We start from the raw sequence: 17985 nt of genomic DNA on the forward strand, positions 1-17985 counted from the left end.
CAGTATATGTATTTGCAAAATAGTGTATTATTAACTGTAAAAAACTATTGTAAAAAACCTGTCTCCAAAATAGTGTTATTTTAAAACTGTAAAAAACTACTGTAAAAAACCTATCTTCAAAATAGGATTATTTTAATCTACAAAATAGTTATTTTAATCTGCACAAAATAGTGTTATTTTAAACCGTAAAAAATTGTTCTACAAATTATTTTAATTTTGTGTAAAATTGTATATCCTACAAAAATAATGATATCAAAAAAATTGCGCTAAGTGAAAATAAAAACTTATAAAAATATTTTAACCAAAAGAAGTTATATAAAATGTTGTTTTAATTTTCTACATTATATCCTAGAAAAATGATGATATCCAAAAATTACGCTAATTGAAAATAAAAACTTAAAATATTTTAACTAAAAAAAATTGTACAAAATAATTGTTTTAATTTCCTACAAATAATATTAAAAAGTTGCGCCAACTGAATAAAAATTTTCACTATAAAATATACATTTCTTTTTTATTTCCAATATTAAAAGAAAAATGATATTAAATGAATTGTAATATATCTATTATAAAAAATCGTTGAAAATATGAACAATCATATACATTGCAATAATCATATGCATATATCCTGAAAAGTTTAATTGAAAAAAAAAAAAGGAAATGATAATACAAAATACAAAATTAAAAATTATTAAAAAAATTAGAAATTAGAAATTAATAAAAAAAAAAATAAAAATTTATATAAAAATTAAAAATTAATACATATAAAAAAATTTTAGTTAAAAAACTTAGCGCTGCTAATTTCATTAGCACATTATTCAACGTAGCAGCGCTAAGTTTTTTAACTAAAATTTTTTTATATGTATTAATTTTTAATTTTTATATAAATTTTTATTTTTTTTTTATTAATTTCTAATTTTTAATTTTTTTAATAATTTTTAATTTTGTATTTTGTATTATCATTTCCTTTTTTTTTTTCAATTAAACTTTTCAGGATATATGCATATGATTATTGCAATGTATATGATTGTTCATATTTTCAACGATTTTTTATAATAGATATATTACAATTCATTTAATATCATTTTTCTTTTAATATTGGAAATAAAAAAGAAATGTATATTTTATAGTGAAAATTTTTATTCAGTTGGCGCAACTTTTTAATATTATTTGTAGGAAATTAAAACAATTATTTTGTACAATTTTTTTTAGTTAAAATATTTTAAGTTTTTATTTTCAATTAGCGTAATTTTTGGATATCATCATTTTTCTAGGATATAATGTAGAAAATTAAAACAACATTTTATATAACTTCTTTTGGTTAAAATATTTTTATAAGTTTTTATTTTCACTTAGCGCAATTTTTTTGATATCATTATTTTTGTAGGATATACAATTTTACACAAAATTAAAATAATTTGTAGAACAATTTTTTACGGTTTAAAATAACACTATTTTGTGCAGATTAAAATAACTATTTTGTAGATTAAAATAATCCTATTTTGAAGATAGGTTTTTTACAGTTTTAAAATAACACTATTTTGGAGACAGGTTTTTTACAATAGTTTTTTACAGTTAATAATACACTATTTTGCAAATACATATACTGTTTTTTACGCGGACTTAGCACCTTTTTTTACCTTTTTTTTAAAAGGGTAATTTTTTTAGGGATATCACTCTTTTTTGTACTATATGTTAAACATCTTTAAATAAATGAGCAAAGAACCCGCCACCACCCCCGTCATATTTCATTAAAATTCGACGGTCCTCTTTGCTTACTATATAGATATTCAGATCCTTCAAACTTCTTTGCTATTCTTATTGCAAAAATAACGGATAATTACAAATCAATATGTCATTAGAAATCTACATTTATTATTCACAATTAATACTTATAAATCCATTAATGAATAATCGTTGCTTTGCTTATCTAATTTATCATTGAATATATAAATGGAACGGAGAAAAAGTGAGTTATTTTCCACTTTTTACAATGGCTAATCGCAAAAGGTAAGCATGAATATAAATACATTATATATATATATATATATATATATATATATATATATATATAAATTTTATTAATATACAAATAATAGATAATATTGGTTAACCTTTATTTTAATCTTTTATCGTAATACACACATTATATGTTGCACGCGTGATACATATTATAAGAAAATATTAAAATAAAGATAAACCAAAACGTTATCTATCATTTTTATAAAAATATTTTATAATTTATATTATATATTTTCACTTCCAATAAAAGATAAAAACAAAAATTAATCACTTATCTATCATTTCTATAAAGATATTTTATAATTTATTATTTTATTATTCTATTATCTTAATCTTTTATTATAATGCATATGTATTGCATGCACAATACTTGGCTAATCTTTATTTTAACCCTTTATTATAATACATAAAATATATGTTATACGCAGAAATACATATAGTTATTCATCGCAATAATTAATGATTATTTTAATCCTTTATTATAATACATTTGTATTGTGCACGCAACATATAGCAATACAAATGCATTACAATAAAAGTTAACTAAATATTGTGCACGCAACAAATATGCACAATAAAAGATTAAAAATATATAAAATAATAAAATATTATAAAAGATCTTTATAGAAATGAAATAGTTTATCTTTATTTTAATTCGTTATTGTAATATGTATATGTTGTGCATGCAATACATATGTATTACAATAAAAGAATAAAATAAAGATAAACCAATACGTTTTCTATCATTTTTATACAAATATTTTATAACTTATATTATACATTTACAGTTCCAGAAACGAAAAAGAACCAGCAATTAATGATAATGAAACTCACAAAAGGTAAGCAATGATTATTAATAATATCTATAAAGATATTTTATAATATAATTTATTATTTTATATATTTTATTTCAATCTTTTATTATAATCTTCTATTATATATGTTTCACGCATGATACTGTTTAACTTTTATTTAAATGTCTTATAATTCATATATGTATTATACATACAAATACATATAATTACTCATCGCAATAACTAATGATTGTTATAATACATATATATTACTATATGTTGCATGCGCAATACAAATACATTATAATAAAAGATTAAAATAGACCATTAAAATTAAAACTAACCATTAGTTGTTGCGATACGTAACTATATGTACTTCTGCGTATAACACATATATATGTATTACAATAAAAGATTAAAATAAAGGTTAACCAAGTATTGTGTGTGCAACTCATATGCATTACAATAAGGATTAAAATCATAAAATATATAAAATAATAAAATATTATAAAATTTTTTATAGAAATGATAGATAACAATCTATTATTTCATTATAAAAATGTTTTATAATCTATTTTAATATTTTATTATCTTAATCTTTTATTATAATGCATATGTATTGCACACACAATACTTGGTTAACTTTTATTTTAACACTTTATTGTAATACATATTGTAATACATATATATAATAAAAATATAGAAATATATAATAAAAATAGATGACAAAGAATTAATTTTTATTTTAATCTTTTATTGTAATACAAAAATATTTTATATTGTACAATATATTTTATACATTTCTATTTTCAGATCTAACGAAAAGGAAAATGAAGAAAATCCTAAAAAGTAAGTGTAACACATTATATTATTAATACATATGCGTAAGAAATGATAGATAACAAGGGAATAAAAATTTATTTTACTATTTTTATTGTAATTCACTTATTGTAATTACTTATTTTTTATTGTAATTCATATTTGTGTTGCACACACAATACATATATGCATTACAATAAAAGATTAAAATGAAGATTAATCATTTATTATCTATCATTTCTACTATCATTTCTAAACATATTTTATAATATATATTTTATGTTTCCATTCTTTCAGAACCTACAATATGGAAGAAATGGAGCCAGAAATTGAATTGTCGTCCTTTTTACGTGTTGAGGCTGAAGCGGCTTTAAAAGAAAATATAATACTTAAAAAAAAAAATACAAAAATTAATGGAAACACAAAAATTAATGGAAACACAAAAAGAATCGCCGCCACCAACGATGGCATCACTACCACCGCCACTGCCGCCGTCAACGTCGTCACCGCTGCCATCGCCGTCAGCGTCGTCACCGCTGCCACCGCCGCCGTCGTCACCGATAACGACAGCGGGGCAAGTAAGAGGTAAATAATTTTGAATTATATAATTGGCACGTTAATTATAAAGGAATCAGCTAAATGAATCAGCTATGTTAAAAGTTAATAAATCTATTACATTTTCAGATTTATGAATTTAACATTGCCCAAAGTATTTTTAGCCTTCTATAGAATTAAAATTTGTATTTTCATGAATTTTTGTGTCGTATAAATTATATTTTACAAAAGAAATTTTTAATTCACAAATAATTATTTTTATATTTTAAAAGGCTAAAAGTATTTTGCGTAATGTTAAATTCATGAATCTGAATGTACATATATTAAAATTAGATTTATTAACTTTCAATATAGTTAATCCGTGCAGTTCTTCTTTAAATATTATATTCAAATAAAATAACATTAAAATATTTCTTTTATTGTAGAACAACCGCGTGCACGATGGGCTAGAGCGGGACGGTCGAGAGGACGAGCCCGAGGCCGAAGTTCCAATCCAAGAACCTCAGCCCGTTATAGAAATAATATTTTTAATTTTTATTAATATTTAAATGTGTATGCGTGTGCGTGTGTGTGTGTGTGTGTATCATCATAACATAGAATATTTTTTATAAATGTGTCTTTTTGTTTTTTCTTTCTATGCTTTGCACAAACTACTTTTTATTTTTCATTTCCTTTTGCAAAGCATAAGCTATTTTTAATTTTAAAAATTTAAATATTCTACGTTATGATGATATAAAAATATGTTTGTATATGTGTACATGCGTGTGCGTGTGTGTATGTAATATCATCATAGCATAGAGTATTTATTTTTTCTTTCTATGCTTTTGCATAAACTACTTTTCATTTTTAATTTTCTTTCGCAAAGCATAAGTTATTTTTAATTTTGAAATTTTGAATTTCAATACTCTATGTTATGATGATATAAAAATATGTTTGTGTGTGTGTGTGCGTGTGTATATGTGTGTGTGTGTGTGTACATCATCATACATAGAATATTTTTTTTTATAAATGTGTTTTTTCGTTTTTTCTTTCTATGCTTTGCATAAACTACTTTTTATTTTTAATTTTCTTTTGCAAAGCATAAGCTACTTTTAATTTTGAAATTTAAAAATTCTATGTTATGATGATTTCTTTTAAAATCGCTTCAGCCTCAACATGTAACGATGACGATAATTCAATTACTGACTCCATTACTTCTTCCATGATTAGTTTGTGCGTGTGCGTTTGTGCGTGTGTGTGTGTGTATCATCATAACATAGAATATTTTTTATAAATGTGTCTTTGTTTTTTCTTTCTATGCTTTGCATAAACTACTTTTTATTTTTCATTTCCTTTTGCAAAGCATAAGCTATTTTTAATTTTGAAAATTTAAATATTCTACGTTATGATGATATAAAAATATGTTTGTATATGTGTACATGCGTGTGCGTGTGTGTATGTAATATCATCATAGCATAGAGTATTTATTTTTTCTTTCTATGCTTTTGCATAAACTACTTTTCATTTTTAATTTTCTTTCGCAAAGCATAAATTATTTTTAATTTTGAAATTTTGAATTTCAATATTCTATGTTATAATGATTTTTTCTTTCTATGCTTTTGCATAAACTACTTTTCATTTTTAATTTTCTTTCGCAAAGCATAAATTATTTTTAATTTTGAAATTTTGAATTTCAATATTCTATGTTATAATGATTTTTTCTTTCTATGCTTTTGCATAAACTATTTTTCATTTTTAATTTTCTTTCGCAAAGCATAAATTATTTTTAATTTTGAAATTTTGAATTTCAATATTCTATGTTATAATGATTATATCAATTGCAATAAAATAAGCATTATATTTTTTCAATGCCATTGCTAGAGCTGTGATGACTATACCAGAACCACTACCTATTTCTAAACAAATCACAGGTTTCATCGCATGCAGAATGTCTAAATCTTCTTCCAAATCATCTATTAAAAGATACGAATCCTCAGAAGGATCATAAACTGTCTTAAGTTCTTCATCTGATAAATTAACTACTGGAGTTTCCATAAAATTTACGGTGAAAATTGTAAGAAATTTCTTTTATAAAACTTGCAAAGTAATCAATGTTAAGTAATAACAATCCGCTGCTTCAGCTCTATTTGACATATCCTATAACAAAGAGAATAGTTATGCATAAAAAATAATACTCTTCGCAACTTTTGTACGCAACTTGTAGTACATGATAGAAGCACAATTTTTTATAACATTCCAATAATTATATATGAAAATTGAAAATGATTTTCAAAATGCTCAAGAATTCTTGTAAAATAGGTAACAATAAGATATATATGTCGCTTGTGTAAGTAAATCGCAATTTTTTATCGTTACAATTCGATGAATAAACATATATTTTGCAATAAATAGTACATACTGTGAAAGAAATATAAGAATAATAAATATACGTAAATTTGCAAGAAGAAACGCGAAAAATAAATGTTACTATTATTGCATGCGCGCTGAAAACAGAAAACTTGACGTCACCTTGTGGCGCGAATTCTCTCGTCCAGTTGATCCACCGTAAGTTTCAAGAGACTCATAAGACCTTCCGTTAATGCATCCCGCGTCGGATTTTCGCAAAAGTCATCTATCTTGTCGTCGATAGATGTATTGTCACTCGCTGTGTCCACGTCCATGTTATAGCTGTAGTGAAGTAGACACTACCGTGTCTCTTGATATATATATATATATATATATATATATATATATAATCTGAAATAATAATATAGATACAATCTAATCTAAATATATAAATGTTATATGTATATTATTAATTATTTTATATAATTACCTGAAGTGACACACTTAACCTTTTACAACATATTTATAAGCACCGTTAACGCCACAGAGCGCTACTAATGCTGCGTCGCGTGAATCACTGCTAGCGCATTCTTGTGGCAGACGTTGGAAACGTATTTCTGTATTTTCTTTGTTACGTTAAGAGGAGTTGATGACGACCATGACGACGTTTCTTAATCGAAATTTTCACATTTCAGACTTTGCATCATGATATCTCCGTTTACAGAGCACGTAGCGCAAAAATAAAAACACTTTTATTATTTAATTTAAACCCAAGCTATCGATTAATTCTATTAAGAACTCGATCCGTTGAGCGGTTATATGAGAAATAAAAATATCGAGTTATACTCTCAATCCGACTCGCGTAATAATACACGGAGTGCATTTTTTGCTTACGCTGGGACTTAGCAAAGACACTACCGTGTCTCTTGATGCGGCTATTGCAAATTTTGAAATCTGAAAAAAATATAATTAAATTAATATTTGGATGAATTGAGACATAACCTGTGGCAAAAATGCTAACAAATATCCTGAAAGCAAGTCTACACAGAAGGAATATTAATATAAAAGATTAATAAAAAAATTATCAATAATAAAAGAAAATTTATAAAATTAATTTTGTGCTAATTATGTGCTAATTTGTTGCCGTAGTCCGGATTTTGTTGCTCAAACCGTTTAGCAGGAAATTACGTTTGAAATGGGTGGGGCCAGCTTGACATTAAGCTAGCCCCCCCCCATAATGAGAAAATCATAAAAAATGCTTCAATAAAAAAATCAATTACATCAGAATTATGTGCTATTTTTGTGCTCCAAAATAGTGTAAAAACATTTTGTAAAAATTACATTATTTAATTAGAACCAACATATCATAAGTATCGGCGAACGATGAAATTCATTCGTACAAGAGGAAAGTAACTCAAAGAATTTGTTGCTCGCATCTTTTTGGTATTAAAATAATCCGTAAGCATTATACTATCGAAATATATAAGAGATTGAATTTCTTGCTCGTTTTAAACTATTAAAAATCGACACTTTGTCGGCACAAAGCTTAAAATACTAGATATATATATATTCACTATTAGAAAGTAATTTTTCTCAGAGTCTTGATACCTGAAAATTATAATAAATGTATAAGAAGATTTACTATAAGAATTATTGAGTAACCCATTTAAAATATAATTCATACTTACACACTTTTTATAACCCTATACAGGGTGACCCATTTTAACTTAGGCAGCCAAATAACTCGAAAAATAAGCAAGATAGAGAAAAATGTTTTAGACAAAAGTTGTATGGTTTCGAGGGGGCCATAAGATGGTATCATTGGTTTGACCTTGAAGAGTCATTTGAAGGTCACGTGAAGGTCACTTCAATTTTTTTAAATGGAATACCCTATATATTTTTATACATTCTTGTAGCTTATTTCGAGAGCTTTCCAAAACACTATAATTAAGTACCTTTCCGTTAAGTACTTTTTGAGTTATGATGCTTGAAATAATTTCTTAATTTTACATAAACCGTAAAATATCTTGTAAAATATTCATTTTTCGATTATCTTACCTTAATACTTTTATGTACAAAATAATGAGAGGAATCAATTGGTGTAAAGAAAACACATAGTTGTTTTTAAGAAAAAATATGGAATTGTTAATTGCAAATTACATATTTTTTCTTCGAAACAACTATGTGTTTTCTTTACACCAATTGATTCCTCTCATTATTTTGTACATAAAACTATTAAGGTAAGGTAATCGAAAAATGAATATTTTACAAGATATTTTACGGTTTATGTAAAATTAAGAAATTATTTCAAGCCTCATAACTCAAAAAGTACTTAACGAAAATGTACTTAATTATAGTGTTTTGGAAAGCTCTCGAGATGAGCTACAAGAATGTACAAAAATATATAGGATGTTCCATTTAAAAAAATTGAAGTGACCTTCACGTGACCTTCAAATGACTCTTCAAGGTCAAACCAATGATACCATCTTATGGCCCCCTCGAAACCATACAACTTTTGTCTAAAACATTTTTCTCTATCTTGCTTATTTTTCGAGTTATTTGGCTGCCTAAGTTAAAATGGGTCACCCTGTATATATATATATATATATATATATATATATATGTATATTATAAAATGATTGTAATTATAATAGTTTATGACACCAGAATTTACTAATTATAAAAAACTATTATAAGCGGAATTTAAAGCAGCTTTTGAACGGAGCATGCTAGAAGAACCGTTCGCATTTCTTTCGAATTTCTTTAAGGAGACTTAAGATTCTACATTAGAAAATGTATGCAAATAACGGGAATTCTGGTAGCTAAAAACTATTATAAAATTTTATAAATTAACAAACCAACGCACGGATAGCCCACTACCCCCACGCAAAAGCGCAACTACTACGTCACAACATGCGGCAAAAGGAAGGGCAGCTAGAGCAGCAAATAGCAGCCAAGCAACCTACGCTTAGAGCTCCCATTCCTCTACCACTGACTCCTGGAACGAAGTAGGGATCAGAGGGTACCTCAGGGAGCGCAGCTCAGTCTTCCGTGCATTTGACCCAGCGCTCTCGAGTGGACATCACCTAGCATCTGACCACCAGCTCTCTAGAAGGAAGGAAGCATCTTAGAGCCGTCAAATATTGTACTCGAGTATACTTTAAAATAAACGTGAATTCAAATTCAACTTCGGTCTTCTGCCAATTATTCTTCAACGGCTCCTGACCTCTCTTCAGGGACCTCGCCGAGGCAGTCGGTCTCCGACGGAGAGCAGTCATCCTTATACATCGAGAACTTCATCATCTGGTAAGTACATCTTAAACCAATTAAATTTTCTTTGCTTCCTGATACTTATTAATAATTAATAATCTATACAGATGCATGCTACTTGACTGTCATTTTCTACATTTTTTAATTCTTATTTTCAACTATTCATATTCCCACATCCATACACACAATTTATTTAAATCATACTTCGAATTGGAAGTCTTTCATGGGATCTATCTCTTTGATAAGACGGCTCGATTGACAGTAATTAGTAAGAACCTGCTTCGGCAGGACAAATCTAATTTAGGCACAGTGAAAAGGCAATTATCTTGAGGAACATATTCCAATGATAGAGGTTTCCTTTTGACTCGGAGCTGGTGAGGCAAATAAAAAATTAGCGGCCTCCTGTCATATCGACGTTCGATTAGGCAAAGATACAATTTAGGCTCGGTTAATTGACAATTATCCTGAAGTTTCGTTACTGATGATGGAAGTTGTCTTATAATTTTGGAGCTGTCTGATGTAAACAACGTCAGGTTGAATCTAGCCTTGATTTCAAGATACGAGATCCATCCCAGAGATTAGTAACGATACACTGGCTGAGGCTTATATGAAAATTTTACAATATACTGAGCCAGCTGCATTGATAAACTGTCATTTCAATGACATATCCTGTAATCCTCTTCTTACTTGATGTCCATACACCCGATTTGAAATTTAAAAGCATGATTAATAACTAAAAATTATTTGATGATTTCAAATCATAATTTAGTATCAGAGAAAGAAATAAAATAAATTTATTTAATTATCTACTTTCTCTTCCACTGTGCATATGCGTGTGTGTGACGTATTATTCACACGGTACTTTCATTTTTAACAGGTGACCCGTTTTTTTTTCTTGCGACATCGTAAGTAATAATAATTTTCGGGAAAATTAACTAAAATATTATATTATATTCGTATCGGAATTCGAACCTTTTCTCTCATTAATAGATGGTCAACACCCGACGTCCAGACCCAATAACTCGTCGCGAATTCCCTCTGCGAAACGTAGGCGTAGCTCGCCGAGAAATATATAGGCAACGATTGCTCCGAGATCGTCCCTCCGTTGTACGACAATTATTTGTAGACAGGGATAATATCCCTTCTAATATTGTACACGCCGCCAACGATCGCGAAGATACCCTCTTCGATTTGTCCTTCGCCCCCCTGCCCCCTGAATTTAATCCAGAAACCAACGACAACGGCAACATCCTAGCGATACCAGCGAGCGCAGAGTCTGACGAAGAAGAACTTGAATCGGCTGGCTCTGACAACCCAAGCGGCTCAAGCGACGCATCGACAATAATTGTCGACTTAAACAATCCTACGGACGGGATCCCGCTAGGACTGCTCCGCGCTTGGGAGCGCAACGCAGAAATCCCTGCGACAAGGGACCAACAAGTCCAGACTTCACCGCCGCCAAGCCCTCCACGAACTCCTGATTCATTCTCAGGTCCTTATACCCCGAATTATTCCCCGATTGCTTTTGAAGAAACAGATTTAGAGCCCATAGATATCTCTCCGAGCGAAGAGAGTTTTACAGATTTTGAAATAAATCAATTCCTCGACTATTTAAGCAGCGAGGAATTCCTTGATACGATTGTAGACCTATAAAAAAAAATATAACATTAATATCAACAAAAAATTATCATTATATCCTTCTATATTTAACATAAATTTGCATTTAATGTACATGGATAAGGGAATGAAATAAAAAGAAATAAATTATAATACAAATCCATTTATTTATTTGTCAACCTTAAATTATCTCAGAAAAGAAGCGTTTACAAGATCCTGAATCTCTCGTCGTCCCAGGGTATAGCCGGCCTAGCATGTTGCTCTGAAAAAGAAATTGAGAGATACAACCTTGTTCGTCCATGCCCGGTAAGCCCTGCAGAATCGTTGAATAAACGATAAAATAGGACGTAACAATATATATATAGGACCAGCTTTGGGTTAGCACTAGTGGTTTGCTAATATATATATATATAATTTATTTGATATATGTATATATAAGGTAACTAAATAATGTAGATATTGAGCGAATATGATTATATAATTATACGCAAAAATTATATAAATTGAATAATTCTATAGTCACTATATTATACAAAGAAATATTAAATTTTTTGTTGCGGGACGTAACACCTCCCCCCTAATGAGAACAAAATCCGATTGTTTTCGGGGGATTTTGGTCTAGGGAGATTAAATATTTTCATCTAGAGTGTTTAAGCGGTCTCTTAGGTTTGTATATGATATAGGTATATTTACGTTTTTGGTGATTTCTTCGTGGCAAGGTTTCATTATCCTTGGAGGTTTGACTGGTGGAGGTTGTTGAGTAATTACTTCCGCAGGTGCAGTGGGATCGATGTTGGAGGTTTGCATGGTTGTTCCTCCGCCAGGTGATTGATTGTCTCGGTTATCGTCTCCAGATTTCCTAGAAGATTCTCGTGCCAAATGGAGCAGCAAATTTGCGAGGGAGCTCCATAAAGCTCCGAGTAGATGAAGGCTGCAACCATACACAGTGTGAAGAGCGTATCCATGGATGACTGTGTCAATGACTAATTTTACTAGGCGAATAATCATGAAAATTCCGACGAGTCCTGCAGTGGCTGATCCAATATTTATGAATCCCTTCCAGATTCGCGAGGCTGTGCTTTCGACAATTTTATTTAGAGAATTTTCATCCAGCAGGTTGTATACTGAGATTCCTTCAGTGTTCATGGAATGGCCAGTTAGTCCTCTAGCAACGGCGTTGAGTAATGCTGGCTTTTCGGCTGGGAACATAATGTGATTTCGTAATTTCTCCAGATCTGTATCAGAATATATTCCGCTTACGGCCAAAGGTCCCGGTGTGAGATATCTCCAGGTTAAGGCAGTCATGGGTTTTAGCTGTTGAGGTGGCAGTTGTCTAACTTGAATGTTAGGTGTAAGTTGCATCCATGTATCTTCGATTCGATACAAAGTAGGAAGTTCTAAACTGCATTCTCGTTCGTTGCCAATTTTGGTGATAATTCTTGACTTAGGTGTAAGGAAGAAGGAATACGTACAGAAATGGGAAGTTCGGTATAACACTCTCCAGTTTTTCTTACCATCACTTCATCAGGGATACATTTAATTATTTGTACTGCTTCTCCTGTTGTAACGGCCATGTATCCTGGCCCTTTCATGAGCTGATAGGCAAATTCGTCTGGTTGGAGTGTAGCAAAAGATAAGGCATTAGTAATTACTTGTTTTTCTAACTCGCATTTTTGCGAAATGACGTTGTTATAGAGAGATGTCATCTGTTGTTTGATGTTTTTCTATATACACGAACTTGGAGTTCATGTATGTAAAGATGTCAAGATTGTTGACTGGGATGATTCCTCGATTAGCGAAGGTATTTCCTGGTTTTGCTTCCAGGATAAATAATTTCGGATGCTCGGTGCGTAAGAGAGTATATCCGCATAGAGACAATTCTGTAGTTTTCATCAGAGCGAAGGTGATTTCTTGAGTTACCAGGCTGTAGATGACTGGTGCGTTGACATCAGAGTGATCTTCGGAAATTTTATTTGCATGTCCTTCGTAAAGAACATCGTATTGTTGAAAATTACAAGTATTCGTAGGCATAGGTTTCCAGTAGGTGTATCCGTCGTCAGCGTCTAAACAGTAGCTGTCGACGAGTTTACACACTGTTCCAGATTTTAATTTAATCCTTCCAGTATTCAATTGTACGGGAACGTAGGAAGATTTTAGTGATATTTTCACAGCAGCTTGGACGACTACGTCGTCCCATGTTCCGTATGGATCGTTGTACTGGGATCCCTTGCAGTATCCGTCAACTTGTACGCGGCCCACCAAGGTGATACTTCGATAGGTCGTCTGATTTGCTTCTATGCCAGCGACAAGGGTGTTGTCTCCCAAGGAAATAGTTCCGTCTTGAAACATTCTTAGGCACTGAGTGTATCCAGTCTCATGCACATAATCGGCTCTTCCATTGTGGACAGCAGATTTATGTGAATGCATGCCACAATGATATATGTTTCGGGATATCTCAACCTTGCATTGTATGACTTCTGTATAACTGTAGTCGGATAGTTGTAGTAGTTGAATATGAACATCTGTGGTGTTGGGTTGTCGTATGTTCAGATCGCATTCGCCAATATCAAGGAGAGAGACGGCTGTTACGTTGAGGTGTTGTCCTCCGCAATCAAATCCGATTAAGGCGGCAGTTTTACTTAAGAAGATTACTAGGATTAGGGGCGTCATGGTGGTCTGAAATGATTACAATTTTGATGTACGTGTAGATGTCTATATTACATTTTGTGATTACATGATTGATGGTACAGTGTTCGTGAAAGTTTGATTACGAACAAATGTCGCAGAATTGATTCATAATTATACATTGAATCTTAGGTGTATTTAAATTATAATTACTTATGAAAGTATTCGAATACACAAGAGGTATTTTTGTAGCGTCGCTCAATGTGAATATAATATAACATGGATATATGTATATATATATATATATATATATATATATATATATTTATATACATATAGAGAGGTAATCTGACTAAATTTGTATGTATATTATTATCATTATATTATATGTTTTTTATTTGTTCTTTATGATTATTATTTCTTGTGTAGTATTTTTCGAAGCATTTTCTTTCCCTTTCTTTTTTTTTTATTATATATATATATATATATATATATATATATATATACAGGGTGATTCAAAATAATCCCTGTGTCCCTGAAATGACGTATTCTTGAATCAATTCTAAGACGATTTTTCCTTCGGCAAAATTTCGTCCGAAGCTTAGTTTTCGAATTATTAAAGGAAGTAGTTAACGTATGACGGGTTGAATACAAGAGGCAGGCAAGGGTGGCGCGATTCACCGTCAGACGCGGGAGCTTACGCGGGGCGCCTGCTGCGAGCAGCTGATCGCTATACACATACAGACACACATGCGAACACATACATTCTCTCTCTGTCTGTCTGTCTGTCTGTCTGTCTGTCTCTCTCTCTCTCTCTCTCTCTCTCTCTCTCTCTCTCTCTCTCTCTCTCATTCGCTCAATCACCTGTAATTTTTTTTTTTTTTTTTTTTTTAACGAGAGAGGGGAAAATGCATTTTATGCATACCCACCGGTCGATCCAGTGAGTTATGTGGGACTCGAGTACCAAGTCGAATTACTAACTCGGTACTCACTACCCACTAAAAACCCCTCTCTTTTCACGAATTTCCTTTAACACACTGTCCCTCTGACTTCCCGAGATCTGTTTTCACATAACGTCAAAAAATAGTTATTATTACCTTGTTCGATGACTTTTGATGTATTGCTGTAATTGCTTGAAGGAGAAATGAATTTTCCGATAGATCGTACGTTCTCAAATTTAACGTAGATATCACGTTGCAGAAGACAAGAAATCCACACTAAATTATTAACTGTGTTACGTCCTATTCGATCGTTTATTCAACGATTCTGCAGGGCGCACCGTGCAGGGACGAACAATATTATATCTCTCTATTTTGTTTTTCAGGGCAACCTGCCACGCCGGCTATACCCTGGGACGCCGAGAGATTAGGATCTATAGGACGCTTCTTTTCGGAGGTATTTTAGGTTTGACAAATAAATATGTAGATTTATTATGTTATAAATTTCTATTTTTTCCTTTTATTTATTTTATCCTTCCTCGTTCTTCTACATTAGTTTGTAAGGTAATTTTAGCGAAATCAAATTATGTATGATATATGTCATCGACTGTATCTAAGAATTCTTCGCTGTTCAGATAATCCAGAAAATGATTGACCGCTTGGTCCGCCAAGCTTTCTTCTGCTGGGGAGATATCCACGGGGTCAAACCCGAATTCTCCGGGTCTAACCGGGGAATAATCTGGGGTCGAATAATCCGAAAATGAGGCCGGGCTATCGGGGCGACGGGGAGACGTTTGGACCTGCCTGTCCCGTCTTATTTCGGCATTGGCCTCCCAGGCTCGAAGTAATCCCCGTGGTATTCCAGCAGTAAGGTTATCCGGGTCGAGGACAATCGTGGAAGCAGTTGAGCTGACAGAGCAACTGTCTGACGATTCCTGTTCTTCTTCCGGTTCTTCTCCAGCCGGTATCGCTTGGTGTTGTCTGCTGTTCTCGGGGTTTAGTTCGGAGGGCAAAGGGGCAAATGAAAGGTCGTGTGGGGTGTTTTCACGATCATTGACCGCTCGAATTATCTCGCTCGGAATTTCGTCTCGGTCTACGTATAAATGGTAAGGAACAGTACGTCGGTCTCTCAACAGACGCTGTCGGAAATACTCGCGACGCCTTATACCCGCCCGATGGAAGGGGATCTCGCGACGGAGAACTGGATCGATGCGTAATGCGTTTACCATCTATTATTGAAATAATTTAAATTTTAAAATTTGTTTTATCGAAAGGATAATTTAAAATTATTTCGCGGCATCTAATACTTACGATGGAAATTTCGAGGGGTCACCTGTCAAAAAAGAATGTACCGCGTGAATCTAAAGTTTCGTAACCGGTTTAAAGAAAGAGACAGGACAGATTCTGAAATCGCGACTCCTCATTTATTATAAAAGAAAATTATTAGATAGTTACCTCACATGCAGTGACGTGGTAAGGAAGGGTGTGTAGGGATATTTAAATATAAGATGGATACCGTGCCTGCTGGTTTAGTTTTATTATTATAAAATAATTCCTCTAATATATTATACTAAACCAGAGTTATCATACTATGCGTCAGTCGGTCCTTAAAGAGCGCGTCCCATGCTCTACGACGAGTTTCGATGTGCAAGACGTCACGTCACAGCGGCACAGAATCCGTAAAGAAATTTCCCTGGAGAAAATTCTTCGCGGAAACGGCAGAGGGGTAGAGTAGGCTACCCAATGCACATCGATTGACAAGTCGAAGGCGACGATTCACTCTTGTGGATAAAACCAAAGACAGACTGAGCGTTTAACGTTCAAAGGCAATCAACGTACTCGTGTTATCGGAAGGAGAAGACGTTGGAATTGTATGAAGGTAAGTTGTTGACTATTATGTATAATAAAATTCTTCAATGTGTCATGCAAAAATAATAATAATATTCGGTTGATGGTTGCAGATCACGAGAGATGAAAAAGGAAAATATTGAATAATTAAAACGAGTACTTACCCAAAAGTACTGCGGTTGGAAGTGCTCGTCGAACCTCCGCTGTGGACTGTCGACCTCAGTGATGCCTTGGCAGGAGAGTCGAAGGAGCCGGTAGTAAATAAATGGCAGAAGACCGCGATGATGTTCAGATAAAACACTTTTATTGTTCAAGTATACTACTGTCTTACAGCTCTCGCGACTAAGTTTTTAAGTCGAATAATGTTTTGAGACTAAGTCTTTATTTCGATTTTAAATGGTTCGTGACTGCTACTGTTCTTGTTCTTCAGAGAGCTCCTGGTCAAATGCTAGGTGATGTTGTCTCAAGAGCGTCGGGTCAAATGCGCGGAAGACTGAGCTGCGCTCCCTGAGGTACCCTCTGGTCCCTACTCCGTGCCGGCTATCCGCAGTGGTAGGAGAATGCGGCGCTCCCGGGCGTAGGCGGCTCGACCGCCGCTTGCCGCTATAGCTGTCCTTCTTCTTCGAGCGCGCTATGACGTAGTGGCCGCGCTCTTGCGTGGGGATAGTGGGGACGACGGAGCTGTCAGTATTGTCCATGCATCGAGCTCGTTAATTCATTTTACAAAGGTAAGGCTTTTACAATAGGTTTTTAGTCACCAGAATTTTAATAATTTGCATGCATATATTTTTTAATATAGAATCTCAACCTCTTTCAATAGAAGTGTGAATGATCGTTCTAGCATGTTCCGTTTAGAATTGATTTTTAACTTTCTTTATATTAATTATATAGTTTTAGTTAACAATGTTATAAACAAATTCTGGTGTTATAAACCATTATAATTACAATTTGCTATATAATAATTATACGATATATGTATATATGTATGTGCATATAGGTGCATGGTCTAGATAGTTGTTAATAATAATTGTGTTACATTATAATATAAAAGTGTATTAATTATTCTTTTTATTATTCAGCTCTTGGAACAAAGGATGTGGCGGGCTGTTTTATCACCGGATGCAGGTGTTCGCCGTGCCAGGCAGTCGCGCCAGGCAGTCGCGCCAGGCCTT

The 17985-nt window shown here is 32.1% G+C and overlaps 2 protein-coding genes across 2 annotated transcripts; one reads left to right on the top strand and one right to left on the bottom strand.

Moving 5' to 3' along the window:
- The first annotated feature begins 1546 nt into the window (after positions 1-1546).
- On the top strand, positions 1547-4300 carry LOC145966676 (uncharacterized). Its single transcript, XM_083090955.1, has 4 exons — positions 1547-2010; positions 2811-2861; positions 3630-3665; positions 3933-4300. Exons 1-4 carry the CDS (start codon positions 1994-1996, stop codon positions 4222-4224), a joined length of 396 nt encoding a protein of 131 aa, XP_082947081.1. The 5' UTR covers positions 1547-1993; the 3' UTR covers positions 4225-4300.
- On the bottom strand, positions 3550-7278 carry LOC145966677 (SNAPIN protein homolog). Its single transcript, XM_083090956.1, has 3 exons — positions 7006-7278; positions 6699-6926; positions 3550-6326 (listed from the first exon to the last, which is right to left on the bottom strand). Exons 2-3 carry the CDS (start codon positions 6848-6850, stop codon positions 6284-6286), a joined length of 195 nt encoding a protein of 64 aa, XP_082947082.1. The 5' UTR covers positions 6851-6926; positions 7006-7278; the 3' UTR covers positions 3550-6283.
- Between the last annotated feature and the right edge of the window lie 10707 nt (positions 7279-17985).

Source organism: Camponotus vicinus, unplaced genomic scaffold (assembly GCF_025532165.1).
Source record: "Camponotus vicinus isolate PSW18456_S1 unplaced genomic scaffold, iyCamVici1.0 SCAF_2, whole genome shotgun sequence".
NCBI lineage: Eukaryota > Metazoa > Arthropoda > Insecta > Hymenoptera > Formicidae > Camponotus > Camponotus vicinus.

Bases quoted from the DNA above. Each gene is read 5' to 3' on its own strand.
- LOC145966676 (XM_083090955.1), top strand. The intron at 2,862-3,629 runs GTAAGCAATGAT...TTCTATTTTCAG, and splicing joins GATAATGAAACTCACAAAAG to ATCTAACGAAAAGGAAAATG. The intron at 3,666-3,932 runs GTAAGTGTAACA...CCATTCTTTCAG, and splicing joins AATGAAGAAAATCCTAAAAA to AACCTACAATATGGAAGAAA.
- LOC145966677 (XM_083090956.1), bottom strand. From the start codon at position 6,850: ATGGACGTGGACACAGCGAGTGACAATACATCTATCGACGACAAGATA. The intron at 6,327-6,698 runs GTGACGTCAAGT...TCTTTGTTATAG, and splicing joins GAGAGAATTCGCGCCACAAG to GATATGTCAAATAGAGCTGA.